This window comes from Rhea pennata, chromosome 1 (genome assembly GCF_028389875.1).
Source record: "Rhea pennata isolate bPtePen1 chromosome 1, bPtePen1.pri, whole genome shotgun sequence".
Taxonomy (NCBI): domain Eukaryota; kingdom Metazoa; phylum Chordata; class Aves; order Rheiformes; family Rheidae; genus Rhea; species Rhea pennata.
Genome location: NC_084663.1, coordinates 5056894 through 5075070, shown reverse-complemented (window position 1 = coordinate 5075070; position 18177 = coordinate 5056894). Strand labels below are relative to the sequence as shown.

General features: G+C 41.3%; 1 protein-coding gene across 1 annotated transcript in view; it reads left to right on the top strand.

Moving 5' to 3' along the window:
- The window catches only part of ITIH5 (inter-alpha-trypsin inhibitor heavy chain 5), a 48964-nt gene that overhangs the window by 4386 nt on the left and 26401 nt on the right, over positions 1-18177 (top strand). The window contains exons 2-7 of the mRNA XM_062580486.1: positions 519-563; positions 3549-3712; positions 4167-4274; positions 6237-6487; positions 14428-14597; positions 16539-16655. Coding sequence (XP_062436470.1) covers positions 519-563; positions 3549-3712; positions 4167-4274; positions 6237-6487; positions 14428-14597; positions 16539-16655 — 855 coding nt within the window. The remainder of the gene's footprint in view (positions 1-518; positions 564-3548; positions 3713-4166; positions 4275-6236; positions 6488-14427; positions 14598-16538; positions 16656-18177) is intronic.

Genomic DNA, 18177 nt, shown 5'->3' with positions numbered 1-18177 from the left:
TATATCCAGCTTATGAAGACAGTTCATCCGCTCCTTGGCAAGACTACAACTTTCCTTTCCTAGCAGAGACAGAGGCATGTAGATCAGAATTTTTTTCTAGTAAAACCAACTTATTCTTGGTCATTATTTTCCCTGCAGACCATTTAACAGCCCTTCTCATTGCGTGACATATGCTGTGCAACTGGAGAAAGACAATAGTGCAGAGTCCTTGGGTACCTCCATAAAAGACTATAAGGGAGTAAGTTTAAGGGCTTACATCTTCAAATAGAGGGTCTCTTGAAAAGTAGCATTTAAAAAACATGCCATGCCTCCTTGCCTGTGAGAACCACATTCCATCGCTGAGCTTTGATCAGTGGGTCTGTTAATACAGAAGGAGATTTAGGTTTTAATTTTAACCAGAGAAATGCTTGAACCTGGCCATGGGTAATCAGTCACACAAACCCGCGTCTGGATTGAAACAAATGACAAATCTGCCTGCAAGTTGACTAGGCTCCATTAACTCCCTTAACTCTTTGTAGGTTGCACGACGTGTTCCAAGACAGACCAGATTTTTGCAGAGGCTGGTACGTATCACATTCTGTCTTTATTTTACTACTTGGGAATCATAGTAGCTCTGTACGTATATGATTGTGTGCATCCTTGCAGCCAGGAAAAAAAAATTTGTGTTGGTGAGTGATTGCAGGGTGAGATTCTAGGAAATAAATCTGCATTTTGATCAATGCAACAAGTGCAGCTTCTTCCAATGCTTCCCAATCAGTCTTCTTGACTCCAGGTTTGGGGAGACAACTTTCAATGTTATCAACCTCAACCATGTGAAAACGTGAGACTGACTGAAATCTCATTGCATTCCAAGAGAAAAAGAGAGCTCTTTGCAACTGACTCGTGTTTTCTCAAAACCTGAGGATCCTGGCTGGTCTTTGTTGGTATGGAAGCCAAAACTTACTGAGAAAAAGGAAGAAAAAAAGGAAGCCCATATGCTGCTTTTAGCTTTTTCACCTAAGCTCGAAGATGTGTACTTTGAGTTGTGAGGTGTACAGCAAGCCTGTGAGATCTGGCTACATTGCTGCACTGAGAGCTGCATGGCCTAAACCCAATGAAACTTTGACTGAAGAGGCAGCCAGTGAAACTGCTGTTCATGATCAGTTATTTTTCTGGCTTTTCTGAGGTATGGATGCTTCCCCGCTGAGAATGGGAGGCATTTCACTCCACACGCTGAACAGCCATCACATGGTAGTAGCTTTAGATCCCTTTGATCTTTGGCAGATCTGAATGAGCAGCTTAGAGGAGAACAACTCTTATCCCTACTGCAACTTTATTACTTTTAATCTGACATGTAGTCAATCTATTTTGATCAAAGCAACTGATAAATGCAAAAACATGCATTTCACTTATCTTCAAGTCTTTTCCATCTTTTTAAACATTTGATGAAAACAAGCATAAAATCACTTGTTTGGCAAGAAAATTTCAGCTCTCACTTCAGCATAATAAAAGTACACCTTAATAAAGCATCCAGCCAACCTGCCTCGTAGCAACGTGCTAATCTGCTGCCTTGGTGTTCCCTAGCTTTATTTTTAATAGGGATAATAAATCACAATAATAATAATATTAAACAAATGTTTTGGATTGTTTTTTCCTTTGTGCTGCCTCTCATCTTCTGAAAGGTTTAATAACAAGTGGAGAAAACAAACACGCATTTGTGCAGCTGTAGGTCAGAGCATCAGGCGCTGACGGATTGTGCAAGAGCTCAAGGGCTTGCAGAAGAATCACAGATTGGAACCTGGGCTACAAGCCAGGCCTGACCTAGCAACCTGTTTGGAAGCTGCCTCTGCCCCCACTGTTTATTTTTTTCTATATACAAGGAGCAGCAGATCCCTTCCAGGGCTGGGAAGATGAATCGGTTCCTTCATCCTCAGTTTTAAGTTATCAATGTTTGCCTCCTCCAGCAGCAACTCCTACTCACCAGACGGAGAAGGGAGAGGTGTTGAATTGTTGATTAATTTTTTTTTTTCTGTTCTTCAGTCTGTGAGGATATTGGAGCTGGAACTTGTTTTGTGTGACAGAGAGATATGACAGAAATCAATTGAAACTAGCAGATGGTAAATTCAGGAAAAAACTCCTAAAGTATTTGATTCTTCATGTAAAATACCACTAAGCTGTGGAACTCCAAATGCTGCCAGAATTTTACATGGATTCAAAAAGGAACTGGATAAATTCATAAAAGAAAATCCATAGAGGGTTACTAAGCAAAAAGATACCACTCTTAGCTCAGGAATTCCTGGAGACACAAATTATTGAAAACTGATGGCCTGGTTTTACACTCTTCTTTAAGCATGTATTATTAATCTCTTCCAGGGATAGTGTTTTTGGTTGGCATAACTTTTGTTCTGGCTCAGTACAACCTTTCTTATGTTCTTGTGTTAACAAGGGCAGCTCCATATGCCCTGTCATATTCTAAGGACTTTCTCACTTCAGGTGAATCCAACTCTGCATTCACATTGTGTATTAAATCTAAAAGTTTAAGCAGGATTCAACCTTGTTCCGTTTTAAACCTCTTCCCTGGATTTTGGAATACACACATTTTCACAAGGCCTGAGCTGGGATAATACAGCAGCACCATCTTGTATCTCAGGTAAAACTCACAGTAATATATACTTACGTCTTCCAGGAAGAAAACTGTAAAGCTCTGTGGAAACACTGCTTTCAAAAATCGCGTTATACTGGAGAAATGCTCCAACCCAGGACATGTGCACAAAAATACATTCCCAAGAAGCAGAAATTGGCATTCAGCTTCCATTACTACATCATGTATCATTCATTGCAGCCTCTGCTGCTTCTCTGTTGGAAGGAGTCCAGTGTTGGCTGAAAGGATATTTTGTTAGAGACATCGCAGTGTCAGGAGTGCGTTTCTTATTAAGCCTCTTCCACACATTGGCTGAGACCTCCAGGATGGATTCTCAGCAGATGAAGCCTGAGGCCACTCCACTGACAGAAGTTTGTGCTGATCTACGAGAATTATGGATCTGCCTATATGAGTTTAAGATGCAGCTCTACACACAGTGATCTCAGTCATCCAAGAGGTCTTACTTCTGCTTTCGTGCACAGTCCAATAGGAACAGCAACTCTGACATTAGTTCTAGACCCTATGAGGAAATATTTTGGGTTTCTCTTTCCATTCAGGCCATAAAGGGCTAATCCTAACCCCCTCATAGGGTCAGAGCTGAAGGGTATGACTTGGGATAGAGACAGCATGTTCCATAATATAAAAGCTGGCATAATCAGATCTCTTATCCTGCCCAGATCATACCCCAACATTGACTTTGCCCTGGTGTGTGAACAAAAGCACTGCCATGTCTTTGGTTAACCTTTTGCAGCTGACCTGAAATTTTGAGGCAAGTCTCACCTTGCCTGTTGCTGACTGTTTTTTAATAGGGAATCTAGCACTTGCTGCACGAAGGTTACTTGTTTGAGCATATTAAATATTAAATCCAGTGAAATAGTGAAGGGATGAGTTATCTACCTGTCAATGAGTAACCTTCTGATTCCTATAGGAAACGAGGCCCCGAATGTCTGAATTCAATGTGAAATCCACAATCATTTCTCGCTATGCTTTCACCACGGTGTCCTGCACGATGGTGAACAGTGGATCCGAGGCACGAGAAGCTGTGTTTGAGATGCAGATCCCAGCTGCAGCCTTCATCTCCAACTTCACTATGTAAGTAAGGGTCTGTTTCCTCACTGGAATCCACAGCCCTGTAAGGAATTCCCAGGGAGAAGGGTTTTAGTCAGGAAAATGGCTACTTGACAGCAGCAACCCAGAGTGTCTCTGTATCTATTGACACAGATGGTGGATCTGAGATCAGCCACAAAACAGTGCTAGTTGGGGCCTTGGCAAATTGCTTTGCTTTCTGCGTTGACATGCTTAGCTTTACAGACAACAGGCTAAAGTGGCATGTGAGAGAGGTAAACTCCTGGAGTAAAAATGTGCTCAGCCAGGGCAATGCCAAGCTGGCTTCTCCACGACTTGAGTGAGCTCAAGGAGAGTTATACCAGCAGCACACTTGGTTTATTTACATGTGCCTGGTCCATGAGTTCTTCTGCAGAGAGTGCACAGCTGTCACAGTTTCTGAGCCACAGAGTGGTCACACGGACATCTCTCATCTCTCCAGGAGCATTGGCAACAAGACTTACTATGGGGAGGTCACAGGGAAAGAAAAAAAGCATAGCGCTGAAGACAAAGCAAAGAGCAAGAAGCCTCCGAGCCCCACAGATGGAGGGTAAGCATCACGCGTTCGGTTGCGTTCTCCGAAGTGACATACCCTCCTCCTGTCTTTATTTTGCTGCTTTCGCACATTCATGCGTGGATTTATAGGAAGAGGGAGGAGCTAGACAGAACATTATCAACACTGCCTGGTGTGGTTTTTGTAATCCAAGTCATGTGAAATCGGATGCGGCCTTTTTCAGCCCTGTTACATAACCTTTTCACTTTGAAGGATCTCCAGGATATTAGGTACTTGTGAGGGGGATAAATCTTGTTACCTCCTGAATAACAGGCAGGAAAATCAGCACTCAGAAAGACTGAATGAGTTGCAACTTCAAGATTATAAAGTTGGTTAGTGGTGGAGCCACAAGAAGTCTTCTGCAGTCCTATTTACTCACTTTGCTCTCAGTGCTTGACTGGGTTTAGTGCTGGTCATGCACTGGCATAAAATCCTGTCCCTTTTGTTATTTATAAGCCTGTATGTTCCCCTGAATGCTATTTTACTCTTAAATTTCACAGGAGTCTAAATTTCCCTGGATAGTTCTGAAAGTGATGCACCATAACCGAACATGGATTTTGCTACTCTGGAAAATCCTGCACTATTCCCAGTAACCTGGGATAGCACCATTATTCCAACCTACATACATGATAAGTAGACTACGATTCCTCAGACCAAAAAAAAAGTACAAACTGTGGTGAGGGAAGAGTCTAATAGGGATGAACACTAATGAGTGATATATGGAAGGAGAATAAGGAATGTTTGTTTTCTGTCTCTCACAGAAAAAATAGGGAAAATTGAATGAGATGATCACATGTCAGGCTTAAATTAGCCAAAGCAAGGTGTTCGTCACATAAGTGGTGTATGGTGTTTATTGCCACTGGAAACCGTGTATGCCAAACAATATGGATTCAGAAAGTGGTTAGACAAAAAAAATCCATCAGGAACCCTTGACAAAGGATGCTATCTCAGTATCCAGACAAAGACTGGCAGAACGTTGAAGACCAGAGAAGACAGATAGCACTAGATTCCTCCCCTGTTGTATGCTCTTCTGTAGGCAATCACTATCTAGCCCACAGAGGTCATTCTAACTGTCTTAAAGACTAAAATTAAGAAATTCTTTTTGTATGTGTTAGAGAGCTCTCCAGTAAGTCTCAAATATTTCACTACTCACCAGTTGTGGACATCACCAAAATCTCACTTCAGTGAGTTCAGTGTTAGCCCTACATGACATTGAAAGTTCCTGTTGTCTTTACGTGTTTTTTTCGTATTTCCTTTATAAATAATAGTGCCTAACATCATAGAAGTGCTGGATGCCCGAACATCGCAGTGCACTGTATGGGAAGTAGAGCATCTTATCTCTGTGCAATGGATTGGCAACTGAAGCCCATAAAGACCAAGGGTGTCAATTCACCTTGCTTTACAGTAGCCAACAAGAAGTTGAGTATCAGTTTTAGGTTGAGTGTCTGAAGGCACGCTGTAGTCAGTTGGAAGAAATGGACCCTTTCAGGAAGGTGTCCAGTGGTGGGATTGTCTTCAGGGCCCTGTTTCTCCCCATTGAATATACAGCTGTGTACAGCTAATGTTAAGAAAGAGGAATTGAGATGTGCTTTGCTTAAGGTATTGCAATGAGTGAGCAGTAGAGTCAAGCTTTAAATCCTTTGTGTACAACTGCAGCTGCAAATCCTGCGTGTACAACTAAGGGAGAGCCTTTCCTCCGGTGCTGTTCCACTTTCTGCGTGTCTGCCTTATTCCTCTCCAAAAGAAGTCATAATCAACCTTTTAAGAACTCTCCTTTAGAAGCCTCCTTCTTGCCCAGTGCTCAGTGAAGCATTAGGATGTTTCCTGTTTGCTGGTTTCATGCATTCAGTGCTGTAAAATGCTTGCATTTGGCCAACAAAATTCAGATTCATCTTTCACTGGAGGATGTTGTATATTGTGTATGTGGTGTGTGAAGGCATGTTTGGATTTTTCTTCCAGGGAGAAGGGTTATGAGATATTCAAAGCTTCTGTTATTATTCCTCGTAAGATGCAAGCCAACTTCCTACTGCATTATGAAGAGCTCTTGCAAAGGCGACTGGGAAAATATGAGTATACAGTCAGCATCCGGCCCCAGCAACTGGTGGGGAGGTTACGAGTTGAGGTGAACATACTGGAGAACTCAGGCATAGTTTCACTGGAAGTGCCTCCCCTTCGAAACAGCAAGCATAAAGGCAACGGGAAAGTTGAAGGTAAGGAGAGATTTTATGATCCATGGTAATAACTCATGGGGACTTAATCACTTCTTGTGAACTAGACTGGCAGTTAAGACTTCTCCAAGGTAATCTCAGGTAATTGCGTAGACTAGTGGTGCATTCAATTACCCTCTCCCCCAGATGAGCCATCTAACAAAGTCTCAAGATTGTATTAAGGCAGCACAGTCTGGGGTCAGGACTATCTAAAAAAACTGAAGGACACATCTCTTGAAGACAACAAGGATGAAAAATGTTAGCACCTCATTAGACGTAAATTTTTCTAGCAAATTCCAACTATGACCTTATTTAGAAAGATACACTTTTAACTCTCCTTTCTTAGCTCTTGCTGCACTGTATGGCAAGCACATTCCACCCCAGAGATGGCTGCGTTTCAATGACTGGCAAGTCTCTAAGCATTGCGTGCTGTCAGCAATATGTATTTAGAGGTCTGTCTTTCATTCACTGACTGAGCAGTCTCCAGATTCAAGAGTTGGCATAATAGCTACGATGTGAAAGGATTTTCAGGATTATGAACTCTGTGAGGTTCAGTGGTGGGAATCCAGTCTTAAAGGCTGATGGCTTTTGTTCTGTTATGTATACATGTGTGTGTCTACATAGTATGTGTGCATAAACACATGAGAAGTTTGGAGCTTATTGAATATGGAGCTCATCCCACTGAATTCAGTAGAATTTTCTGTTGTTATGAGCTTTGAAATGGGCCTTTAAGCCTTGTGCTCAACATCTGAGCAGCCTCTTCTCTGGCTCCACATCTCCTGGGAACTGTTTATTTTAAGTGAATTGTTTTTCCTATCCATCCATGCCAAGGCAGATAGGAAATCCTGCGATTTAGAACATATCAGATTCCAAAACAAAAATCCATGTTTTGCCAAAGCACCAAGTGTGGTGCAAGGGTCTGCTCTTAACCACCAACTATCCTCACATTTTGTTCAGACCGTTTAAAAGTCTTTTTTTTCCAGTGAAAACTGACAGTGTGGAGCACAGGATACTGTGATTACTACATGTTGACGAAAAAGTCATATTATGAATAAGATGGTGAATCTGTCCCTGAAGCAGGATGTAGAAGCTTGTGGGACCCAATCTTCAGTTACTCTAACTGACATAATACCTGTAAAATCAATGGAGCTGTTTAATGTCTGCGAGGCAAGGATCTGCCCTAAAGCACATGAACATGGAGTTAAACTGACCGTTTAGTCTGATCCTACTGACTTGATCCAAATATTGAAATCAAGGCTCACAGTGACCTGAAGTTGGTTCATGTACCAGCCATACACAGCTATAGTATCTCTGCCATACATCCATGCATAGTGTGATGAGTGTACTCTGCACCTTGTCGGGAGGAACAGAAAGCCTTTCACACCTCTTGGGGAGTATCATAGTGCATTATCATGTACACATTCCTGCAAAACATCTAGTTATCGATCACTGTTAAAGACAGCCCAAGCAGAGACAGGCTCAGAGACATGCTGTTGGTCTAGTACAGAACGGAAATTTCTAAGTGTAAATAACATGCAGAGAAAATTCTTGTATCTTGCAGTCCAGATGGCCATCTGTGAGTACTGATCATTCTTTGCTCTATGCTTTGGGAGATTTGAAACAGCTTATATGAAAATGAGTCCAAGTTTTAGGGTTCCGTAATCCTCAATATCCAATAAAAGATATATAAAATAGATGTGACATTGCACTGTGGGTAAAGCAGTTGAAACGCCGATTCTTTGTGCTTTATCCATCCATCTGCTACTTACCTAGAACTGCTGTTACTGATCCTTTGTGTCTGGAATCTACCTATACATGGTGAATTCTAGTTTCTATGGTGAAATTACTCATATAAAAGTCACTGAAGTGACAAATACTCTTTTGGGCGTTCATGTCCATCACGGGCAGGCATTAGTGGGTTGTGTCCTTGTCAGAGCAAAGAAAACTGTGCTTCACTGGTCCTCAGGTGAGTGCCACTCTCTTGAGTTTATAGGGTTACAGAATTCAGCAGGTTTGCTGAGCTCCTTTTTGCTCTGAAGAAAGAGAAAATGAGGAGATTAGGACATTACCAGCAACCAGTCAAAAAAAAAAAAAAAAAAAAAAAAAAAAAAGAAAAGAAAAAAGAAAGAAAGAAAAAAGAATTGGCATAGACCTCTGAAGGGTCTCAGCAAGGTCTCAGAGAAGGAGAGCTTGTTTTGAAGGAGAGATTTATTACTGGTGGCCTTTTCTGACCAACAAAATCAATCCAAGTCAAAGTAGACAATACGAACTTCTGCCTTCCTGAACACAGATGGAAGCCACAAGAGTACTCATAGGGAGAGCCAGGCCAGATGAGTGTTTCACTTGGAAATCTATTGTAATCCAGTGGGTTGTTAGATCCTGTGTTTAATCTAGAAAACAAAACATTTGAGTCATTAGATCCTTCCTAAAAAGCCTGTTTGCTCATATGCCACTCCAAGACCTAAGCTGGAAACCAGAAGATCTGCACAGGCAGTGAGACCTCCAGGGAAAGTTATAGCTTTTGAAGTGAAAGACAGGTGACTTGTGAGTCTTACATCCAAAGAGCATCTACTTCGTAGATAGTTTGCATCCTTGGAATAAATCAAGAAAAAGATAATACCTAGTGTCTGTTCTCATTCCCGTGGCTTAAAAGTCCTCAGGATCACTTGACTCTATAAGATGGTGGCAATCTAGCAAGGCCAGCAAAGAATGCCAAACGAGATGGCATCATAACTGTCTTACTTGTGGTGCCCCAAATGAGAGGTCATGACTTAAAAAATGACTAAATGAGGAACGGAGAGCAGCTTATTGGAGGATAGGCCTGCCTGACCACTTTGAGTTTGAATATGTCATGAAAACTCCCTTTCTCAATTCCTACGGCTACAAAGATGTTGATAGTATCTCCTGCTTTATAATAAAATGTGAGGTTTGGTAAGCATTGCTAGATTGTCTCGAGATTATTGGGTGAAAAATGTATCACAGCATCAAGTCATTTTCAGTTAAATGATGTTCTGAGTAATATTTCCAAAGCACTGCCAGCCTCAGGTCACTACTGAGGATGAGATGTAGTTTCCTAAGTCATTTAGACACTTTTGACTCTGGTCTGGATTAGAAACCACCGACTTTTCCTGAGTACAACTCCTGAAGATCCAGCATAGGATAGGAAAATCAAGCTGAAAACAAAGGGTTAGTAACCCTGGAGCTGTCATCAACTCCAGATAATCAGCACCAGCAAAGATTAATGATCATAACTGAAATGTAAACCTGATGTGGTGATAAATACCATTGACAAAACTAATGAAAATGCCAATAACAAAAGTTAGATAGGTGGCAAGAAGTGGAAGAATAGCTGATCTGCCTTAATGTCATGCGTCCTACATAGAGTTGTGGTGCTTTATACATGCTGCCCGTAGTGACAAGGTACCATGCAAGATGCACAGTGGAAAAAAGCGATTTCTCTTCCTGATTAATGTTTGTTATGGATTTTCACTTTTGATGGCAGCTGAATTGCTAATACCCATATCACCTGTGATGAATAAGAGAAATAAAACTTGAAGGCCTGAAGACTGAGTGCCCCTTGTTGAGAAATGGTAAAGGACATGGTTTTGACATTTATAAAGCAGCACAGAAACCACAGCAGGAGGAGCAGAAACAGCAAAGAGTCCATTTTTGCCTGTTATTCACTGTCAGGGCCTGAGATACAAAGATTGGCCTTGGTTCCATAATTTTCCAGGGATTTATGCAAAGTCAAGCTGTGCCTTCTTATAGATAGAGGCCATTGGGAAGTCCTTCTTACATCCTCTCTGAATATGGAGCAGAGACAAGATGATGACAGCTCTTTCCTGAACACTGAGTCACTGAGTCAGTGACTCCTGTGCACAGCACTTCATCTGAGAGCTGTTTTTTTTCCCCCAAAGGAAGATATTAGGCACGAGAATTTTGGAAAATGATCTTCTGGCATGTGCAGGTGTCTGCTGCTGTCATACATTTTTATTTGCCCACAGAGCAGATGTTGAGGCTGGTGATCCTGGCCTTCTCTGAAGGTGACCGTTTTCTGAATGACGCCCCAACTAGAATCCTGATGACTGTTCTCATCCTCTTCCATACTAAGGTGGGAACTAGTCATGGACATGGGCAGGGGGTACCAGGCTGCTTAAGAGTGACCCTATTTCTCTTCAGTGTCATAGCACCCAGAAAGCTTTTGTTTTATTCTTTCTTATCACAATTGTCTAGAAGCTCCCACTTGTTATCAGAGGGTGAACTTTGCATTTGGGCTCTATTCTTGGCTCTGTCAGTCTCCAAAATAATTTGGATTTAGCTGTTCATCACATGAAGACTACATTTTCATATGAAAAATTGTCTGCCCTATTTACTTTTATTGAATTATCTTTAATCGATTTTGGCAAAACAAAACAAAACAAAAGGCCAAAGGCCTTATTAACTAGCCCAGTGTGGGCACAGATCATCTCAGGTTTTTGGAGTTCAACCATGCTCTTCACTCTGCTATATCTCTTAGACTTTCCTCTCTCGGTCTTTTCCTTAAAGAGAACCTAGTCAGTAAACAGGAGAGAATAATTATGATCTGGATGTTAAGTAAGTGCTGCCTGGAAGAGAAACCTGAGGAAAGGTATAACAGCAGGTTTCAAATATGTAAAATGCTTCTGCAAAGAAAAAAGGAGCACTGTGCTCTCTGGGTCAGTAATAAACAAGACAGGCAGCCACGGGTTTATAATCCAGAAGGCAAAATGAAGTTAGACATTGAGAATATCTTTCTAATAGCAAAAAAGTGAAGCTCTGGATGGGACTCGCAAGGGCAGGTACTAAGCTTTCATTGCTGAAAGTCTGGAGTGTTTTCAAACTGTGTTGTAAAACCAAGTGGAAAGTGATTCTGCCTCGGAACATGGACAGTTTAGTAACCTTCCTTGCAGATCTGTTTTTCATTATCCTAGGAAAAAATGATTCTGGACTTTTTTTTATTAGACTATGTTTTGTCTAGCTTCCTCCTCGTGATGGAAGAAGAGTGACTATGAAGAGGACTGGAAGTGCTTTCCCAGCTGTTTCTGTCACTGGCAATGACTATGTGCAGGCAGCCTTCGAAAGCTCCTCTCAAAGGCCTCCTGTAACACTGCTTATATAATGTGGCATGACACTTCTCCACCTCTGTAGAGCGTTTTGAAGAGTGTTAGAGGGATCCACCTCACATCTAGATCCCACAGTGCCTTACAAAATTAGTTACATACGATTATGCCCATTTAACAGGTGGGAAGACTGAGACAGGAGTGCTTATCTTGCTCACCTAACTTCAAACAGTCAAGAGTCCATAGAAACGCTAGGACTAGAACTCAGGTTTTAGTGGTGCACAGTGCACTGTGCTCAGCCATCAACATACCTACTGCAGAGAACCATAGAAGTGAAGTCGATAACGCCACAGCCATAGGTACATGTGGACTAGGTGTAAGGGGAGAGCTTCTGTTTCCAGTGTGAGACTACCTTTCACTGACCCAGAACTTGAATATCTCATGTGTCCAGACAACCTAACTAACGGTAACGCTTGTTTTTTCAGCAGCTAAGGAGAAGTTATGTGAAATCCTCAAATAAATCAGAAAATAAAAATGAACTGTTAAGCCATTTTTATGAATTCTGTGTATTTCACACACACTGTCAGTTAAATGGGATCAGGGAAGTAATAGAAGACAGATGGAAAATCCAGGAAGGCCAATACAAGCAAGTCTGATGGAGTGTATTAGAAACATATATTACTTCTGGCAATTCATCAGATCAGAGGACAGTTGTAAAAGTAAAGACATATCAACACGGAGATAAAATCCTGTACAGCTATTGATTTATGACTTTTATTTGCCTGAGGAAATAGTAAGTGTACAGCACATTTTAGAGTAAATGTTGAAGCTCTCATAAGCCCCCTTTAAGACCAGTCACTAGTAGTCTTAAGTGATTTCAGTGCTTTGGCTTAGTCAGAAAAGGCCTGATGTAAAGTAAATTCTTGACTCTTGAAATTGAGTAATATCTGTCATTTAATCTCATTGGGTCAAGAATTTTGCCACTGGGTTTGTTTCACCTCCTAGGCGAATTTAACTACAGTTTCTTTTTGTAGTTTATGTTGTAGATGGACAGATTCTAAAGTGGCTTTATTAGTCTTGAGGAGCTATGCTGGACCTAAAAGAAACCCCCTCTCTGCCTCAATAGTCTGGTTTTGTTCCTTATATATTCAAATGGAATCATAGGATAGCCATGAAAGAAAAGCCAAATCAACATGGAAATAAAGTCGCATAGTGCTATCATGTTGCATGCTGTATACAACTGTCATGTTGCATCCCTTTAACACAGCTCAAAGCACTTTACAAAGGCACAGATGTGCCATTCCCATTCCATAGTATTACACAGGAAGCCCTTCAGAGGAGCTTTCCAAGGTTGCTTGCACGTAGTCACGGTGATCAGTATTGTTAATGGAGTCTAGAGCATAATTAAAACCATCCTAAAGTAGATGCCTACATCTAGTCAGCTGTTTCATACCCCCATCTCCTCCGACACTCTTGACTAGATCTCTACTGAGCACAACAGGAGCCAAGAAAATCAGCTCAGATGCAGACACATACCCTGTGAATACCTAAAACGATGCTGATTTTCACTCACCTTCTCTCTACCATATCAGCGACAACTTAGGTCACTTTCAGCAAAGAAGTGAGACCTAGACTCTCAGTATAGCTAAGCACCTAATTCCCACCAATTTTAACCAGTAGGATTTAACACATAAACAGATCTTATAGCACTTCTGTCCTTCAGAGCAGTGTTGAAGTAATTACTGTGTCAACAAAAGTACCCAAACAGGACATGAATTGAGAATTTATCTTGGTGGATTCAGCAGCTAGTTAGGACAAGGGAAAAAGCTCCCAAACTTTGGGACTGTTCAAGACCGACTCTGAACTTTGACCAATCTCATGTAAGGGACCCTACCTGAGTCAGAATGAACGAACAGTTGGCACACCAAGAGAGAGTGAGATGCGGTTTCGACCACATGAAGAGACAGCAAGGAATTTTCATTATTACTCAGCTTTAGAAACTGAACAGAGCAGCAAGACTCCTGTTACCGACAGAGGTTCCTCAGACCTAAATAATTCTCTTTCTCTGAGATGTTCTTCGAAAGGCACCTCACTCTAGCTCAGGAAGGGCTCCAGGAGATGATTAGGTGAATTTTTCGTCTGAGAGTTGCAGTTTGTATGACTGCATTAGTAAGTGTTGGCTTTAGGCTCAGTGAGTCAGACTGAGATTGAAGCGACTACACTGATAATTCTCTGCTGAATATAAAGAGAGCTAAGGTGACTTGTCCAGATGTAGACATTACACATAGACACTTCTAATTAGTCAGATCAATCCTACCTCACATGTCTACAGTATGGACATGTATATCTGAACAAGTCACCCTAAGATCTCTTTATAATCAATACAAAGAACTCTGCAGTATGATTCATCTCATCCTTGAGGAAATGTTTAAACAAGTCAGATGAATCATATCTTCTTTGACTCTCAGGAGCTCACGTATAGAATTTGCCTTCTAGATGTCTAGAGCTGGCTGGAATGAATACCACCTAAATGTCTAAAGTTGGGTGTGTTTCATTCACATAAGGTTATTTACAGTCATATAGAGAACATCTGGTGTTCGAGTTTCATGACTTCTAAACATAGCAGTGAGCATAGGAACTTTGCCTAAACATTTGTTTTCAGAAAACATTGTGATGTTAGCGTTAGTTAAGAATTAGAGGGAAGGGGTTACCGAATTCTTTTCTTTTCATTGGTTAGCTGCATTTTTAATTTCAATATGTAACTATGTTAGCTGACCTAGTTTCTTGGTAATATTGCGTGTGCTGTGCTGAGACATGTCTAAGACAACAGCAAAAAAATGTAATATTGTGGTTTTATCTCAACAGGTGATATCTCTCCTCCTCCTTCCACTGTTATTGGACATACCAAAACCCTAGCTAAAGTAACCTTCAGTCCCAATGTTGTTGAACAAACCAGGATTTCTCGAAATGGCATTTTGGGAGACTTCATAGTTAGATATGATGTCAACAGGGAGCTGAGCGTTGGGGATGTTCAGGTACTGTATGCACCTTTCCAGTGTTATTAATTGTGCCTAAAGTGGTTCTGCATGCTCTATATGCCCTAGGAATTATTTTCCAAGTGAGGGCTGCTTCTTCATCTTGAAAAAACCATCCAAAATAAAATCAATCATTTTACAGCCACAAGATGGACTTGAAGAGGGGCATACTTCATCTGGTTTCTTTTTACATTTGCCTTGCACTTTCTCAAACTTCAGATTTTACTTACTCCATTCTTCCTCTTTTTTATTATGACAGCCTACAAAGATAGCACTACATTTCCAAAAGTAGTTTCCTACATTTCAAAAAATACTTTTCTTCAATGCATATGCTTACTTCAATGCATATGCTTAATACAAAAGATTCCCATGATGGAGGGCAACAGAGGGATAGTATGTATGGAAACGGCAGAATCAGCAGGTGTGAACTGGGCAATTTTTGACGTAAAATAGATTGCAGCTATTAGAAAATGACAGATCTTTATTGCTGTCCTTACTGAACTCAGCCTGGCAAGCATCTGATTTAGCTAGATTATCTAAGAACAGCATCTTTTTCAGTTGTGCAAAGTATACATACAAGCTAAAATTCACCCTTCTTCAGTCCTAGTTTGACAGCTTCAGAGTGGATTAGTTGACTTGCAAGATTTTTATGCGGTTTTTTTGTATACAAAGAAGAAATTGATGCTAAATATGTGGATGCATTTTTAATACTTCTGCATCTCTTATTATGGAGCAAACTCCTCTATGTCTCTCCCTCAGCTTCAAATCCAGGTCTGAAAGCTCCTTCTCTTTTTGCATTTTGGTGCCTTTTTCTGTGATCTTCCCAGGTCTCTGGACACCTGCAAGAGAAGGAAGTTGTTACTTGTTGCTCACCCTCAATCAGTTCAGAACAAAGGTTCCTGCCTTCTTTACAACTTACTTCTTCTTCCCACAGTCTAATTAGTGCCAAGGCTTAGATTTATTTTCATTCCTCTTTCTACACTGCAGCTTTGCTTCTACTAAGTAGTCCCCCCATTGCCTAGGTTTTAAGGCAATTGATCTTATCACTTCCTACTCATTTTATCTTCCGTCTGTATCTTTTGCCATCAGAAATAACCTCCCCTTCTCTGTCCATATCCCTACTTTTCTGCCTCACTTCAGATCTCCTCTCTAACACATCTCACTTTTTGTCCAGCATCATGTCCACTTTTCTTCCCTCTGCTCTAAACCAGCTTATGTTCTCTGGGAAGTGTCTAACTCTTCTCATTCAGTTGGATTGCAAGTGATGAGAAAGAACCCCCAGCCCTCCTCCTGGTGGTTTTGTCTACATGGTCTACTGAGGTCTAAGGGAACCAGGGCTCACCCTCTGAACTAAACTCATCCACAGAGATAGATAGGTGTTAATGCAGCTAGAGCACAGTCCCTCCCTATGATGCTCAGTTATGTACTGAACACCCACAGGCGCTAAGAAGTTCCTCACTTTGACACTGTCTGCAGGTTTTCAACACAGGGACCATGATGGTGAACAACATGCCATGCTTATGCTATCCTAGAGGCCACAGCTACAATACGTTATGGCTATAGCTGTTGAACTGGTTGCCAGTGGATTTATTAGCCTCACTAGTTGTATCAATCTGGATACAAGACTATGTCCCCAGAAGCATTTTGTGGTTCTGATCAGTGATATATAGCCTGTATCTTTAATGCATTTGGAAGAAAACTCAATGTGCAGCATGGAGTGAGATAAAAAGAGCTCCAGTAAACCCCCAAGTCTGGACAGTCAGGAGAACAGGATTAGGAGGGATACCAAGTAACAACCTACCCTGAAAGGTAGACACAGACTGGGAAAGCAGGATCAGGTATGCCCAACCTCTCTCTCAGTAGCAAAGATCCCATAATGATGTATGTGGAACACTGCAACATAACAGGCCTCACATTCCTGACTTTCTTGCTCTTTCACAGATTCTTAGTGGGTACTTCGTGCATTACTTCGCCCCCAAAGATCTACCTCCATTGCCAAAGAATGTTGTCTTCGTGCTCGACAGCAGTGCATCCATGGTGGGAATAAAACTGAGACAGGTGAGGTCCTTGCAAGCTTTATAAACTGATTGACTGTAAGGTTATAAAGAGGAAGGCTCAGGCTTCATCTTACTGTATGGGTTCTTCTTCAAAACATTTGCAATATCTGAGGTGAGCAGAGACTCTGAAGACACCTCAAGGTGAGGTGTCTGCCATGAGAAAGAAATTACCATGTTAATGAGAGTGGAAATGAACCAAGAAGTGCAGAGGACTCTGAGCTAGGATGCTGCAGGTAGGATTGTGCTGGGCTGTTCTGTTCTGGGCAATTTGAAGGGATGCAAACTAGGGAGAATTCCCAACAAAGTGCCTTCAGCAGACCATTGTACCAGGCTTAATAGCAAAGGGAAGATACTTCTACCTTTAAATTACCTGGGCAAAACCTGTAGCTATGTGTATCTCAGTGGATTCTGTTGAAAGGAAGATCGGTTTGTGGTTTTTGAGAATCTGATTCTTTCACCTCAAATCTCAGGCCTTTTTCTAGAATAAAATTCTTGACACAAACCCACATACCATATTGAAGGACACCTCATCAGTGCTCAAGACTAACCTCTTCCTCTAACATGAAGGAGATTAGGCATCAGCATTTAGCTTCTCTGATTGTCTGAACTGGATAGATGAAAACCAGCTCCAGTCCAGAAGCTGAGTAGTTGGCTTGGTAGGGCACAGTGCCCAGGGGAACATACTCTTCCTCTCAGCACAGTATTATCAGTAAATGTTTGGTCTCTGTTCTGAATAGTTTGACAGATATATGTCAGGTCTGCACTTGCACTATAGTGGAAAGTCTAGTTTCTAACTTACATGTCTGTGCAGAAAAGGATAAAAGCTACAGCAGTGTTAGTACAGTTTCCTTCCACTTGAAGGCTAGCCCTACGTGCATGAGGTATGGAGTTTATTGGCTTGTCTGCCATATGGCCCACATCTTTACCTTCCACATTCTTATCATGGCCAAGTTAATGACAGCGCCTCTTTCTACACGGGCTAAGATACCAGTATGGGGAAATTTCAGCATCTGTAGATCATGTCACAGTGTAACTTTATGAGAATAATGTAAGGCCAATGGCTTGGCCTTATATCTTGGCCAGTGAAGGAGCTATAATTAGTCCACTCTGGCTCCTTGGTGACCTGCCCAGAACATGGCAATATTTCTGAAAACAATGTGGTCATTTGAGAATCTTTATTTTTTTTTTCCTTAGCCATCAACACTAGCCTAAAAGTCCTTCACAAACACCTATACTGGTCATTCACTGATAGTTCTGTGTCTTTCGCCAAGGATATCCTTGGTATATATGCCATTACCATTTTACTAAAGACTTTACCATACGGTGGTCATATATCTCCATGTAGAAACTGTGGTCCCTATTAAATTCAATTATCATCTCCACTGGAAGCTAAAATGGAGTGTGACTGTTATGACTTCTAATTTCCTCCTCCTGTAATTGGAGTAGCAAGCAGAGAACTGTTAAACAGATACTACTGTGTTGAGACAAATTTTGAATGAAGATGCATTTGAGTCATTACAATT